Source organism: Scyliorhinus torazame, chromosome 11, assembly GCF_047496885.1.
Source record: "Scyliorhinus torazame isolate Kashiwa2021f chromosome 11, sScyTor2.1, whole genome shotgun sequence".
Classification (NCBI taxonomy): Eukaryota; Metazoa; Chordata; class Chondrichthyes; order Carcharhiniformes; family Scyliorhinidae; genus Scyliorhinus; species Scyliorhinus torazame.
The window spans coordinates 210,261,000-210,277,370 of NC_092717.1; the positions used below are offsets into that span (position 1 = coordinate 210,261,000).

General features: G+C 48.8%; 1 protein-coding gene across 12 annotated transcripts in view; it reads right to left on the minus strand.

Annotated features, from left to right (window-relative positions):
• The window catches only part of adgrb1a (adhesion G protein-coupled receptor B1a), an 888,347-nt gene that overhangs the window by 83,555 nt on the left and 788,421 nt on the right, over nt 1-16,371 (minus strand). For all 12 annotated transcript variants that reach the window (XM_072468272.1, XM_072468276.1, XM_072468275.1 and 9 more), the window contains one exon: nt 746-841. In XM_072468272.1, coding sequence (XP_072324373.1) covers nt 746-841 — 96 coding nt within the window. The remainder of the gene's footprint in view (nt 1-745; nt 842-16,371) is intronic.

The window sequence follows — 16,371 nt, forward strand, 5'->3', positions numbered from 1 at the left end:
TGATGAAAAGGTTGCTCAGATTGTAATTTATTGCGAAACAAATTGTAAGATCAGTGTAAGGTCTTTTGCTGGTTTATGTTTCCCTCTATTTTGTATGTTTATCCAGGGCCTGTTGGTTCCCACAGAAACCTACAGCGAGTGAGATTAGTATCATCAGAAGAGTAAACAGAACAGGAATTGGAGAAAAAATTATTTTCATTTTTGTTTTGAGAACTGAAGCCACATTCCTCTCGCACACAGGCATCAATAGATAACTTCAGTAGTGCTGGGAACTACTGGTATGGAAATAGGCAAAGGACCTGGAGACTCTGCAGTTGTAACTTAATACCTCCAGCTATAAACTCCAAGTTTCAGAATGAGAACTGAAAATCCTTTAACTTCACTAGAAACCCATACATAAAGCGGCATCTGTCGAACTAACACAGTTGCATTTTTTAAATCAGAATGTTAAATTCCGAATATGAATATACAAAAATGAAAGACAGAACAAAGACCAGTGGATCAATTGAGTCTGTCCCATTCTGCTATGTTGAAAGCAGGCAACACAATCACCAATAACAATACACTCCACCCAGCAGCTGCCGTGTTATCTCCTGGGAGAAGCATAAACATTAGATTGAAAGAATCCTCAGCCAGTACGGCAGAACTCGTTATAATATTTCGCACAAGCAATCATTCAAGAAAGGTTGAGTAAGCATTCAACACATGCATGATATTTTTTCTTTTAAGCACAGCAGGTCCATACCATTAATTGTGCATGTCCGTTTTGAAATGATCCCCCAGAGTCTCCATTCCCCTCCTCTTGTCGATCTACAACTCTACACTTCACCGCATCCTGAACCTGCGAAGTGAGACAAGAATTCCTGGTCAAATGAAAATATTAGTGACAGAAGAAAAATAAGATCAGATAAAGAGGAGTTCAAGACCCATGGTAAACAGCTGATGCTTAATGCAGCTGAATTAACAGCCAAACTTAAACATGTGCAAGGTAAAGATGATGAAGGAGAGGCCTTTCAAGATGCAATCTCACCATCAGTGTTTACTTCTTGAAATGTAACTATATCCTCTACGTTCCACAGAATCAAAGGCATTTTCGTCATTTCAGCAAAACTATTTTGTTTAAATAGTGAGTACCGCTGGTGCTGACAAAGAAATAAGCTTGACAGAGTTACTGAGGGCAACAATGTGAGCTAATTTCAATGGGAAGCCATTCTTATTGGTTCAGTCATTTTCACACTTGATTTAGACACATTTGGTGACCTTAAGTTACAAGACACGCTGATTCCTCTCAGTCCCCTCGATGCCTGTGTGACCGGGTCAGAAATGTTGAATGGTAAAACATATGGAGAAGAACTTTTTCGATAGCGGTGTGTCCTTCTCTGCCAATGGAAACGTCGCTGGGGAACGCGCCCCCACCCCAGATGTTTTCCCCGCAGTCAACTGATGCCCTGAGTGTTGGTTGGATTTGTAGCAGGACCTCTGCCTCTGATTGCCTGGGAGCAGCACCCCCCCCCCCCCCACCCACCCCCACCCCCCCCTACCACACCCTCAGTCCCAGTAGCGCCACCAGCAGTAATGGCCGCTGCTCCGATTACATCCACTCCCAGTGGAGAGGAGTCGGGATCTACATGGAAGGTAAGCACTGGGGCTCCTTTGGGGGCAAGGGACAGGGCATGATGCACAGGCGAGGAGGTGAAGCAGGGGGTTGGTGGATGAGAAGAGCGGGGATGGGTTCCAAAGACCTGATTTGGAGGAGCCACCTGGGGAGCCAGGAGAGGCCCTTTCCTGCCTGAGTCCCGAGCAGGCCAACCTGCCAGGCTTCTGCCAACTTGAGACTCACTTCTTCCTGCCATCCTGAAGCAGCCCTTATGGTCTTTATTAATAGGGGCAGTGAATACTATGTGGACCTCACCTGGAGCACTGCATCCAGTTCATATTTGAGAAAGGATGTGAAGTCATTGGAGAAAGTACAGCAGAGATCACAAGAATGATTCCACGGATAAAGAGCTGCAGCTATGAGGATAGATTGGAGAGGTTGGGAATGTTTTCCTTGGAGAAAAGAAGCCTGACTGAAGAAGAAAAATCCAGAGAGAACGGGGCAGGGTAAATTGTGAGAAACTGTTCTCACTTAACAGAGCATAATGAACTGAGGGCCCAGATTTAAAATAGTTGGCAAAAGGAGTAAACGTGATGTGAGGAAAATCCTTTTCACCCAGAGGGTGATTGGAGTCTGCAATGAGTTTCCTGAGAGTGTGGTGGTGGTAGGTTCGATTGAGGTACTCAAAACAGAATCGTATTTACTATCTGAAAAGAAAGATTGTGCCATTTACTGGGATAAGACAGTGGAGTGGGACTCGCTGGAATGCTCTTTCAGAGAGCCTGTGCAGACACGATGGGCTAAATATCTTTCTGCACTTTAAAGATTCTGGGTACTATTTAACGGTCACTTCGCGGCCAACTTGGTGGTACAAGAGGCCTCTGAATCTCGTGAGAGGCCTCTTGCAAGATTCTCGACGCTTGAAATGTTTTGCGAGCTTAATTCAAACCTTGCGAGATATCACAATCTGGATCTGGATCCGTATAGCTCATTTAAATATGCTTGCACCCTATTCTCCTGGAAACTAACAGTCTCGCCAGCGACGCCTAAATCAGGTGCCATTTAGTACAGGTCCACTCAAACGTGGACCAGGACTATTGGCATTGGGGGCTCTCCCAGGCTTTCGGAGACCCCAGGGGGTTGGGAAGGGCCGGGTGGCCCCCCCGGCTCTCCCTTTGGCACCTTGGCACTGCCAAGGAGCCTGGATGACTGACACTGCCAGGCTGGCAGGGACACTGCCAGTGTGCCTGGGCGGCAGTATCAGGGTGCCAAGGTGACACTGCCTTGGCCTGATTGGGGCGGGTCATGCCCATGAAACGGGATGAGGGGATGTAGGAAGTGTGTGGGGGCGTGAAGGGTGGGGGTCCTGAGAGTGCGGGCCAAAAAGGGAGGTGAGGAGGCCTGAAAAGGGAGGGGGCCCTCAATGACCCCATAGTGGGACGACCTCACATAGGCGCGTCAGGGGTCGGGGGGGGGGGGGGCGGGTAATGCCCATGTGTACTGGGGGAGTGACATTGCCCATGGGTGTGGGTGTAGGGGACCCTCAAGCTTATTTAGAGATCAGGGCACCCCTACCTCTGAGAAGCCAGTCTCACCAGTGAGTTCAACTCCTCAATGTTGAAAACTTTTTGAAGGTGGGTTTGAACCGGGAGAAACTCCCCAAGCCCCCAAAAATGACTGAAGGCAAAATGTAATGGTTGTGCACGTGTCAAGAACGGAGCTCCTCAGTGCAGGAAATGAAGCCAAGTGCGACCTCGGTGAGGGACTTTCCCACCGAGGTCTGAAAAAATAAGAGTCCCGTTTGATAGCGAGGTTGTTCCAGGCACTTAATGGGATTCGTCTTCTTCTAAAATCGCATCATAAGTGTGGTTGAATAGCGGTGTGGCTCTCACCCAAAATGCCGGCAGGATACACCCACCAAACTGGCCCAAAATGGCACTTAGGGCGCGATCCTCCTGCCACGCTGTGCTGGAAAAGCAGCTCACAGCAGTGCAGCGTTGCAGATGAAAGCTGAGACACCCCGCTCCCAGGATATATTCTGCTCGCAACGCCTCACGAGATTCAACATAATCTCGCGAGACGTTACAAGGGGGATCCCGCATCAGTTTTTGGCAAATCTGCATATTAGAGCGAGGCAGTAAGCCATATTCTAAAGTGCAGATTCCCAAGGTACCTGTGGCTTTGGAATTATATCACTTTCCCTCGGGGACCTCCAGCAAATGACGTCCAGCACTGGTCCCCACAAACGGGGACCAGACGGAACGGCACTCTTGGGTGTCCCAATGTGATCGGAGGCCCCCAGCTGCATGCCGTTTGGGCAGGGTGGTGCCCTGGCACTGCTGGTGCCACCCGAGAACCTTGCAGTGCCACTTGGGTGCCAGCCTTTTAAATAGATAGTCAAGGCTCAATTTGGCTTGTTGCCAACTCAATTGACCCTCATAATATGCTCTCCATGCCAATGATTGATAGGTAGTTGGGTTCAAAAGGCTGGAACGAAGGAAGAGTTTTATGTTTGGGGGGCTGCCCTTTGCAGTTCAGGGGGCAACCCTCTCTTACTTCCAACCTGCCTGCTGCCTTGACCCCACCACCCTCATCTACCCCCTCCCTAAACTGCCCAAGACCCCAGACTTACATGTTTCTGGGGATCCATGGGCCTTCTTCTGATGCCTTGTTGCAGCCTGGCAACACTCATTCATATACTCTTGCTGGGACTGATGGAGCTGCCGGCCAATTGGACTGGCCAACAGCTCCGGAGGGTGGGACCTCCTCCCCTGTGAGGCGATAGCACTCCCACACTGGCCCTGCTTATCCCACCCGAGATGCTTAACGGCTGCCGGATAGGCTGGTATTGAGCAGGTTGGCCCCATGTTGCCATTGTTTATGTAGGGGGTGGGGGGGGGGGGCATTCATCCACTGCCTCATAACATTCAACCCAATATCTCCTGTGAGGGCAGAGCTGCTGCATTTTAAGTGTGATTGCTCTTAAAACAGTACCAGCATGTAACAGTTTCAAACTAGAGATAAAAAGGATACCAATGAGAAGAGAACCTGGAACCTTTCAAAAATGATGTAAATTTTACTGTAATGGAATGTCAATACAAGTATTAGGAGCACACAGAAGGAAATTGCTTACGCATTTCATAAAAGGACTGTGGAAATCTGGAATTCACTCGCCAAGAGGCAAGGAATGGTGGCTCACCTGAAATTTTCAAGGCTGAGGGGGAAAGATTCTTTATAAAGTCAGGGTATCAAACAAAGGCAGGTAAATCGATTTGAGGTAATGATCAGCCATGGCCTAACTGAAAGGCAGAATGGGCTCAAGGGGCAGAATGGTTTTCTCTTGTTCCTATGATCCTGATCTAAATTCATCATTTATATTGTTGTATCTTTGCTGGGAGAGGCGGTTCTTACACGTTCTCTCGCTTCCGGTGGCACTTAGGGCAGAAGATAAAAGTGGCGCAGTAATTGCATGTCTTCTCCAAGGGAAGAACTTAACATGTGGCAGAGTTTCCCGCCCTATCACAAAAAACTTCGGCGGGGAGCTCACCCCCAATCTGAGGAATATTAAGTAGCTGGAAACAGGCCTTCTGCTCCCACCTGGGAAGGAAGCCCTGCCACCAGGAGCTGCTGGTCATCGGACTGGCTGACATGTCTCTGGATCTGGCAGTGCCAACAGGAGTGGTGGCCCTTACTGGGACTTCATTCAGTCCCTGAAAATAAATAGGCATGTCAGATGGAAAGGAAGGTTTGGGGACTCTGGTGCGATTAGGGCAGGAGGGGTGGGGGGCTGGGGAGGGTCAGCTCAGTTGAGCGGGGTGAACCTGACCATAAAAGGGTGTCCACCTAAGGTCTGACTGCTGAGCAAGTTACCCTAGTAGGCTTCCCATCAGTCACCGACCTTCCTCCGCCGACTGGAAATTTGTGGCCAGGTTGAGAAGTGGCCCTTAGTTTGGTCATAAAATCACGGTGAGATCAGGAGGGGCTTTTAAGGGTAGGCTAGGGGTGGGGGCAGTGTGTGCAGTCAGGCAGCAGGAGAGCCAACCAGAGAATATCTTGCACCTCTGCCTGCAGGGGACCATAAAATCCTGTCCTCAGTCCCAAATTCTGACCCCCTGTTAGATCCACTAAGTTTGCCTCTGAGGAAACCAGGCTGTTCAGACCAGCTGGATTGGATAGCCGCAGAAAACTAACACACGGATTAGGATGCTCATTTAACTGACGTCTCAAAGTTAAAAAACAGCAAATTGTGCTGCTTGCTTACTTGAATGACTGTGCCACGTAGCCTGCACTGACCATGATGTACATGGGCTGCACACAAGGGCTCCAGAATCATAGTTTTCTCGCACCACTGTTCTACACCTCTGAAAGGGGATGAACAGTGTGACTGGTACAGTTGTTGCCAGTGATGTAGGAAGTGAATTTGATCTGGGAAACCATGATGAATGACACAACATGGGAAAGTGCGACATGCAAAATTTTCCGAAGCTGCCCTGATATCCTTGGTGGAGGAAGTGGAAAGTAGGAACAAAGTGATGTATCTGCAGGGGCCAGTTCAAAGAGCAGTGTGGTGGTCAATGCCAGGAGTCCAGGCCTGAGGCCCTGGATGCAGTGCTACAAGAAGTTCAATGACCTCACAGGAGGATCAGTGAATGCCATCTGACTGCTCAATTCATCCTCCCATTTCTCACTCACCAACAATCTCCATCAAGAAGCATTCATATCCAACATTCACACATATCGCCTCACCCTTTCATGTTTAACACTGCTGCAAACCCCTCACTCACATCTCAGAGCTTGCACACATTGTCAGCTATTCAACTATGGCAGGACCTTCACTCAAACACATTGGATCATACTCACTGCCACATATCCCCCTCTACTGAAGAACAATTTGACACACAATCAAAGGCATCAGGAGCTATTTCAGGATGGATAGGTGTGGCTGCATGGGTATTAAGCAGAGCTGGTTATTATTGGTACACCAATTGTGAGGGTGCGGCCAGTGTTGGGACATTTGTATCAAAGATGATGACATTCCTGATAGCTAATCCTACCTCTCGCAACCCATATGCCTCTCAAGATTTAAAAACTGTAGATTGTATAAGTGTGCACCTCTTATTTCCCCAACCACACACAACTCACCACAGCCCTATTCTTGTGCTTTTTCTTTCTTTCAGATCACCAAGAGTTCCAATCTGACCAGGCAGTGCAAAAACACAAACATGACGGTGATGATAAGAGACAGTGCCATTACTTGATTTCACACACGCAGCCACCAACATTGCATTGCTTAAAGGATCAATTTGAGGTGGCATTTGCGTACAGTGAGACACAGGGCTGGAAGGCGAGGTCACACGTGTGTACCAGTGCAAAGGATTCAGATGAGCACTTTGATGGAGCACACAACAAATATGACTGGAGCGTCAGGAGCCTGCGGTCAACATCATGGAGCAGAGGAGCCCAGCACCAACTTGGTATGGAGGTTTACGTGGAGCTTAGAGCAAGGTACAAGTTGCAGTGGGCGTTCAGACAACTTGTCATGCAAGTTCAGACGGTTAGCATCGTGGCTGTGGAATACCATGTTCAAAGAGACTTGCAGGATGTCACAGCCATCAGCAATCTGCCTGGCAACAGGAGACAAGGGTTGTGGAGGCATGAGCCTGGGTGAGCGGCTCCATGGAGCATGAACCTGCTGTCTTCTCTTAGGATGACAGCATCTGTTCTCCGGCCACTGTCGCACTGCTAGTTCCCTTGTTGCTGCTCTTCAGCCAATTAGCAAATCGCTGCCACCCATGCCAAGATAGTTCAGGGCACAACTGGGCCTTCTGAGGCCAGAATTGTTTCAGCTCATTCTCCACAGCCAATTGACATCTCCTCCAGTGAAACCCAGCAGCCTTTCACCAGTCATGCTGCAGCCACTGGAGTAGCAACTACATTAGACTAGGCAAAGGCAGCTGGGTGACAGGCATTAGGAGAACAGTTTAGTTGACTTCCGAGTGAAATATGGCATGATTTGATTGAGAAATTTCAATTGGAATGTGTATTTTGTGATTACTTTAATTTTTGTGGATTCTTGATGGCCAGTGACAACGAAGTTGAGGTGCCGAATGGAGAATTGGGATTGCGGTCAATGGGCTCAGTCTTCGTTGAGTTCTTCATCGACAACCCAGAAAGAAAACAACAGTCTTGGTTTCCTTCTCCCTTCCTCTTCTCCATCCTACTTCACATGCTCCCACTCTTCAGCTACTTGCCATACAGTGGATGGCATATGAAAGTGATCTCAAACGTTGTTCCTTGCTGAGGTTTAGATAGGAGAATTGCCTCCTGACCACCCTAGATATGGCTTCTTGCTCAGATCCCTGCTCTTCCCTGCTCTACATTGGGCCTGTCCATTCTTCAATTCATGTTGTACCATTAAGGCACTCATGTCTGGGAGCACCTAGTTGTGCAAAAGTCAGCAAAAAGTACTTCAGCATCTCCATACCTACTCCCTGAAAACCGCTGCAAATGTAAACAGCTACATCAAAAACTTTTTGAATTGTTGCCGCAGCCAGTTCTCAACCATCAACTATTGGCAACTAACAACTCCTCACTAAGTGGCACTGGGGGTGGGTGGCTCTCATTCCTACTGAAGAACAGGTTTTCAGTCATGTAAGGTTAAGAGAGGATGTTCGCTGTAGCATTGAGCTCCAAAGTGGCACGCCTGGCATCAAAACATTCAATGCTGCCTGAAGTCAGGATCCAGCTGCTCCTCAAACTAGCAGCAGGCATTCTCTATCCACGTGCTAATGTTGGCATCTGATACATTTCACCCTGCAAGATTGCATTGTACCACAGGCATCAATGTGAACCTCTAACAGCAATCATAGTGCCACAGAGAACAAACATTAATGAACCCAATTTCTCATTGTGTATATCCTCTGCTCCTGCCTATTTCTGCTTATTTTTAAATCTTTGTATGAACAACAAGAATGAATGGATGAATTAATGAATAAACAAATGAACGAACAAATTAGAGAAAATGGCTTTCAGGAGTTACTGGCAATAAAATTTGGCTTTATAGAGCTCCTGCTTATGACACTACAAGTGACATTTTGCCTCCAAAATGACTTTCTCAGTTAGTGCGCAGACATTGCTGGTGCTAACAGAGTCAGGTGTCATTTTAGTGAGGCTGTTAGCATGCATGCAGGGAGAGTCCACCGGAAGTGTGTAGAGTAAAGGGATGTTGCAAATCAGTATGGAATACAGATTTGGCACCAGTGCAGACATTTTGTAGCTCAACACTCCAACTAAAGCCCTCCCTTAACCACATACAGTTCAACAATCATTCAGCAACAGGAAGGACCCTCACCACCAGCTCTATTTAAGTGGATGATCAAATGACATTCGGGTTCATTGCTGAATGATTTTTACTGGCCATTGCTGAGTTTGTAGACGCATTTGCTGATCTCGAGGAGAGAGAGTGATATGACATGAGCTGACGGGGTATATCTGACTTCAAGGATTCTGTGAAAACTTGACACCCAGACATGGATGCAGTAGATGCATCACCCCTTGGCCTGCAGTATGACAGGGAGAATAAGGAAATGGGACGTAGAGATGGACAAACAGCTGGAAGAGGGTGGAGGAGGAGCAGACGGGCTCTCCGCCAATATTCTCTGTGGAGTTCAGAAGAATGAGAGACAATCTCATAAAAATATACAGGTTTCTGAAGGGGCTTGAAAGGATGCTGAGAGACTGTTTCTATGGGTTGGACAATCTCAAACACAAGGCCACAGTTCCAAGATAAGGCACTGATCAGTGAGATAATAATAAGGTAATAATAATAATAAATACTTCACTCAAAGGATTGTGAATCTTTGGAATTCTCTAGGGCAAGCTCCATCATTGAATATATTTAAGGCTTGAGATAGACAGACTGTTGGTCTCTTGGAGATCAAGGTACATGGGGAACGCAGGAAAGCTGAGTCGAAGTTCATGATCATCGTGAATGGTGGAGCAGGCTCCACAGGGAGAGGGGGGGCCATGTGATCTACTCTTGCTCCTATTTCTTGTGTTCCAATTCTCCTCCTGGAACCTCAGTGATGAACAGTGGGCAGACTTCTCCCATGCCCCTGCCCTGGGTTCAAAGGTGGGCATAGGGTGAGAATATGGCAGGCGGCACAGAAATCAGTTCCTGCCAAAGTGAATTCATAGCAGGATCTTCTGTCAGAAAACCAGCCATCGGCCAGTGTAATCCATTAACAGGATGCAAATGAAGGCCCATCGCTTCCGACAACCCCCCCCGCCCCAAAAACACTAGATTCTCCGCGATGCCGGTAGGAAATCACCCTGGCACGCAACACGCTTGCCATGCAGATGTCGGGACTCACCTGAACAATACCGAGGGCTGGCTCCGCAGTTAGGATGGAGGTTGCTCGCATCCCCGGACCACCACAGCAGTGGAGCGGGGATCATCTGCAGGTAGACCTTCCAGATCAGTTGTCCTGGAGAGGATCCATCTTCTAGCCTCAGAATGTTTCTGGAGATCCATCTTCATTCTTAGATGGTCCATATTCCGGTCTCCAAGAGTCAGTGATATTGGACAAATTTTCATTATGAAGCCTGGATACGATTGTGGATTCCGAACCATCTGGTTTGCCCCACCAGTGAATACAGCCTAAGACACCTGGATGTATAATTAATGAGGTCGGGGCTGCGAGATTTGCCGTGTTTTCCCACCAGTCTCTGCAGTGGGGAACACTCCACGTTCCGAGTATGCCACGGCACTTATTCTCAAAATGGGCGAATGTGTATCAGGCATTTCTGCTTCACTAACAACATCCTCATTGAATTTGGTCACCTGCTGCAGCCTCAGAGCAGGGTGAAGATGACAATGCTGTCAAGTTGACTGACGCCAAGAAATTTGCACACCTGTCTCCTTGCACGTGATATTTGCAATGGTGCCCAGTTAATGGAAGCCACTGAGGCTCTGAAGAGATCCCATTCTCTCCTTCCAGATACTAGCAGGCAGAGTGAGCATATGTCATCAGGATTGTTAGCTTCCCCCAGTGCAGGATGCATGGTGGTTTACAGGCTGCACACAAAATATACTGGAACCAAAAGGAATTCAACTTCCTCAATATATCATGCAAACCAGTGTCTGCTCTTCTGGCAGCATTTCACAGAATCCATAGGAGATCATTTGGCCGATCATGTCTTCACCAAACCTCTGAAAGAACATGCTACCTAGGCCCACTCCCCTCACCCTATCACCACAACTAAGGGGCAATTTACCATGACCAATCCATCTAACCTGCACATCTTTGGACTGTGTGAGGAACCAGAGCACCCAAAGGAAACCCACGGCAGGGGGAGAATGTGCAAACTCTACACAGTCGCCCAAGGCAGGAATTGAACCTGGGTCCCTGGTGCAGTAAGGCAGCGGTGCTAAACACTGCCACCCCATAATTACTTTATTCTAAGGGAGTTAACTCCACTATGTACCTTTTAACCACCATGACTGACATTAGGGTTATTACAGGACTACCTTTTGATGACAAGACACTCTACTGCACAACCCACTTACACACAGGTAGCATCCATATAATTAAGGATATGCTGATACACTTGACCAATAGCATGATTGAACAAAATTTTCTGCTGTGTGGACCAGTCTGGAGGAGACCTGCAGTATTTGACAGAGCGTGTGACAAGGCAGCATGGTAGCATAGTGGTTAGCATAGTTGCTTCCCAGGTTCGATTCCCGGCTGGGTCACTGTCTGTGTGGAATCTGCACGTTCTCCCAGTGTCTACGTGGGTTTCCCCCGTGTACTCCGGTTTCCTCCCACAGTCCAAAGATACGCGGGTTAGGTGGATTGGCCATGCTAAATTGCCCTTAGTGTCCAAAAAGGTTAAATGAGGGTTACTGGATTATGGGGAGAGGGTAGATAGGGCTTGAGTAGGGTGCTCTTTGTAAGGGCCAGTGCAGACTCGATGGACTGAATGGCCTCCTTCTACACTGTAAATTCTATGATTTGTGGTGCTCAACATGCTTGACAATATCATAAAGGCTTTGCCACCACTGATACAGCGAGTAGGTGAAGAGAAGGAAGAGGAGTATGTAGGAGGGGAGAACGCAACCGGCACAGCCCCTACATGGCAAGAATGAACACAATCAACATACCCAACGGTATTCCCAGTAAACACAAAAGTTTCCCATTCGCCAAAAATTCTACACCTTACCTTCCTTTGTTATTGTATATTACAGTTTCTGCTTGGTCATAATGCAAAATTAAAAGCCATTAAAAAAGAATCATTCCAAACCAAATTTATAAATCAAAGTACAGTCTATTGCACACAAATGTCAACTAATCACCCTTGTGAATTCCTTTAGTGTTTTGACTTCCATGTGCCTTTGTCTGCTCTGGTGCTCCAACACACTGAAACCCAGTGGCTGCAGAATGACTGGCTTTCAATGGGATAGACTGCAGATGGCCAGGCAGCAGGTCCTCAACTAACTCTAGAAGGCCTGGCTTCAGACTGCAACATTTTGGTGGCGGTGGCCTGGGCTGGCTGACAGCAAGGGAACTTGAAGAACGGTGGGAGGATAATTACTGTCATCCTGAGAGTAGACCAAGTTCGTGCTCTACCCTGCCACTGTCACTATCTGGGATGGGTGTTGCAGCAATCTTACTAATGTGTTAGAAGAGAGATTGTTGGACTGCTGTGACTCACAACTATGATGGCAGAAAGCTGAACTTGCATGACATGAATCTGAGCTACCACTGCAGTACCCCAGTGTTGAGTGGCTTCTGCTGCAGTAGAAGCCGACACGACTGCCATCAGCTGCGGCATCATAGTTTGGTCTCCGATTGCCATTATGCAGTTGGCCATCACTTCCACATTGGAGAAGATGGAGTCCAAGCTCTGCGCAAAGCCCTGTGCCATGTTAGTTCCAGACTCCACCATGCTCCTTCACATTGACTGCAGCCTTTCTGATAGGTCTGCCAATGCACTGAGTATTTTCACTGTGAATACCCATCAGCCTTCTTCTGTCGGTGGCCACATCAAATTCCTCACCTGAGTCCTCTTCAGTGGAACGCGTGTGTGACCTTACCACCGGTGGACTGGCATTTGCACTACCCTTGCCCTGTCTACAGGTCACTCATTCCCGGTGTCTCACTACATTGCATATCCTGACTCAAAACTATCCTCCAACAAACGTGCAGTGACAGTACAGAGCTGGCTGTGAGCGTGACAGCAAGTGACGGTGTCTTCTTCATCTGTCCCTTCTTTTTCCTCATCTTCTTGTTCTTCCACCATATTTTGTCAGGCATCTGAAAAGGAGAAAGGCACAGGGCTCGTGTTGAAGTGGGTTGAAGCGGTGGACAAAAGGAGGCGCAAGCTTCCACCATCTCAAGCTGGTAAATTAGAAAAGATTTTCAGTTGAGGGAAAAGGAGGATTAGGTATGAATATTCCATCACATTTGATGGTGTCAGCCCTGGTGCTGGTCATGACCGCAGTCAGGCTCATTCCAATGATGGAGAGCACCATCTCCTCCGTGAGGTTGCTGGAGGACATACAACCTTGTCTATCTCCCACTGATTAAGTGCTGCTGTGTTCGTTTATGAACCAGCTTGTCCTGCAAGAGAGCAGGAAGTGAGGGTGGCGCAACGTGTTTGGGTGATGTGGTTGGCATGGTGAATATCTGTCAGTGTTTTAAAACGATGCAATATGGGTGTGTGAGTCTTGCAACAGTGAGGCAAAGCTGTGAATGTTAGGCATGAATGGTGATTGACAGCTCAGAGATGGGGTGTTGTCAATTGAGCACTATGTGAGGTTAGTAGTGCATTTGGTGGAAAATGGCATTTGAAGCCACATTTGCTGATTTTGACCATTCATTGAACTTCTTTTGGTCCTGCATCCAGGTTCTCAGGGCTGAACTGGCCACTAATAATGACAACTGTCTGGTCCCAGTGCCTTTGCAAAGTATACGTTTTAAGTTCCATATGGATAGATGGCATCTCTTCCCAGTGCAATATCAGAAAGTCTTGGAGCCTGTTCACTGCCAAGTCATGCCAATCTTTTCTGCATCGTGTTAACATTCACAATTACTTTCAGCACCTCTCGCAGCTAAAATGCATTTCCCTGTTAAGAAATGCAGACTGGCTTTAGATAGTGCAATTGAGCTTTAACTTGCACCAACCTCTCCCCACCACCCCTCAAACCCTGCATGAGCTATTCAGCACTCACGGCATGCTAATGATGTAAATCAGTAGGCAGCACAATGTCAGTGCACTGTCTACATCAGAGACAACGGGCCCGGGTAAATCGCGCATCTTGATTCCCGCGCATGTTTTCAGTCCTCATCGGATGCTGCGGCCAGCGAACCTGGCAATGTGAGCAAGGACGTATCCACAACCATTTTTAATGAGAAGTGCGTGAAAGCACTGTTGTTTGAAGAATGCATTCGAATGATGTCAGCTAATTCCACTTGAAGTATCGGTTTTAGTAACTACCCCCCCTCCGTCCCCCCACTGGTATGCAGTGGGGTTCACAGGGCGAAAATGGTTCTGTGATTTGGAAGGCGGTACCTTTTTCTGAAAGAAATGGAAAAAAAAAAATCACATTTATTCAATCTCTTATCACATTTCCAAGGCTTCCAAAAGCACTTCACACACAATCTATCACCATTGATGTTCAATGGTGGTGTGAAGCATGGAGACATGCAGCCAGCTTGTGCACAGCATAAGGACGGGGGCTGGTTTAGCACAGTTCGCCAGTAATGTGGGATTAATTCCCGTATTGGCTAAGGTAATTCATAAAGGCTCCACCTTCTCAACCTTGCCCTTCGTCTGAGGTGTGGTGTGTGGTGGTATGTATTAGGGGTATTACGGTACCCTGTGATGCCGAGAGGCTATTGGTGGACAGGCACTGGATCCTGATTGGATCTGCCGCCTACTGGCTCCACCCAGTAAGACGGAGTATAAGAACCCGGGTTCTCCCAGCAGCCGCATTCTGTAACCGAGCTGCTGGGGAACACGTCTGCGTAATAAAGCCATCGATTGACTTCATCTCATCTCGCCTCGTGAGTGATTGATTGTGTTACAATTTATTACACACACTTTAAAAGACTATGGAGCTCCGGATCACCCCGGAGTGTCTGCGAATCAGCCCCCACGCGGCAAACTCAGCTGCCACTTTTAAACACTGGCTAGCGTGTTTTGAGGGATACCTCCAAACAGCCACCGGCAGACCTACAGAAGACCAGAAAATGCAGGTCCTGCATTCCAGGGTGAGCCCGGAAATCTACACACTCATAGAAGACGCAGAGGATTTCCCGACGACACTCACCATGCTGAGAGGGATCTACATTCGGCCCATTAATCAGGTCTACGCACGCCACCAACTCGTGATGAGACGGCAAATCCCCGGGGAATCACTGGATGAGTTCTACAGTGCGCTGTTAATACTGGGAAGGAACTGCAACTGCCCACCGGTTACGGCTAACGAACATACGGAACTCCTAATCCGGGATGCTTTCGTAGCAGGTATGACCTCATCCCAAATTCGCTAGCGACTGCTGGAAAGAGACTCACTGGAGCTCACGGAGGCATGGGCCCATGCTGCCTAGTTCGATGTGGCATCGCAGAACGCCCGCGCTTACGCCCCCGACCTTTGTGCTCCGTGGACCCCCGCCGCTATCGACTCCCCGGCACCCCACATCCCCCCGCAAGCCTGCGTGGCCAGAGCAACAGACCACCCGGGGGGGCCCCGCTGCTACTTTTGCGGGCAATCGAAACACCCCCGGCAGCGCTGCCCGGCCCGCTCTGCCATCTGTAAAAGTTGCGGCAAGAAGGGACACTATTCAGCGGTGTGCCAGTCCCGGGGGGTCGCCACAATCTCCGGGGGAGAACTGGGACCACAGACTCAACTCCCCCCCCAACGATCCATGTGCGGCAAACGGGCGCCGCCATTTTGGGTCCCGGACTCCATGCGGGGGGAATGGGCGCTGCCATCTTGTGCCCCTCCGGCCACGTGCGATTCATGGGCACCGCCATTTCGTCCACCCCCCCGACCGCGTGCGATCAGTGGACGCCACCATCTTGGCTGACAGCCAAGGACCCCAGCATGGACGGCTCCACGGGGCCTGAAGAAAACGCCTCAATGCAGCAACTGCGACTGGCTTCGATGACCCTGGATCAGTCACGGCCCCGGACGCTCCAAACGGCAACGACGACAGTGCTGGTTAACGGGTACGAAACGCCATGCCTGATTGACTCTGGGAGCACGGAAAGTTTTATCTATCCGGATACGGTAAGGCGCTGTTTTCTTTCGATCCACCCGAGTACCCAAAAGATTTTTCTGGCAGCGGGATCCCATTCCGCAGAAATCAAAGGGTTCTGCATCGCGAACCTCAAGGTGCAGGGGAGGGAGTTTAAGAATTACCGACTTTATGTCCTCCCCCACCTCTGCGCTCCCACACTCCTGGGGTTAGATTTTCCGTGCAACCTCCAGAGTTTAACGTTCCAATTTGGCGGCCCTATACCCCCACTTACTATCTGCGGCCTCGCGACCCTCAAGGTTGAACGGCCTTCCCTGTTTGCGAACCTCACCCCGGATTGCAAACCCGTCGCCACGAGGAGCAGACGGTACGGCGCCCAGGACCGAACATTTATCCGGTCAGAAGTCCAGTGGCTGCTGAGGGAAGGCATAATCCAGGCCAGCAATAGTCCCTGGAGAGCTCAGGTGTTAGTTGCAAAGACCGGGGAGAAGCAGAGGATGGTCCTAG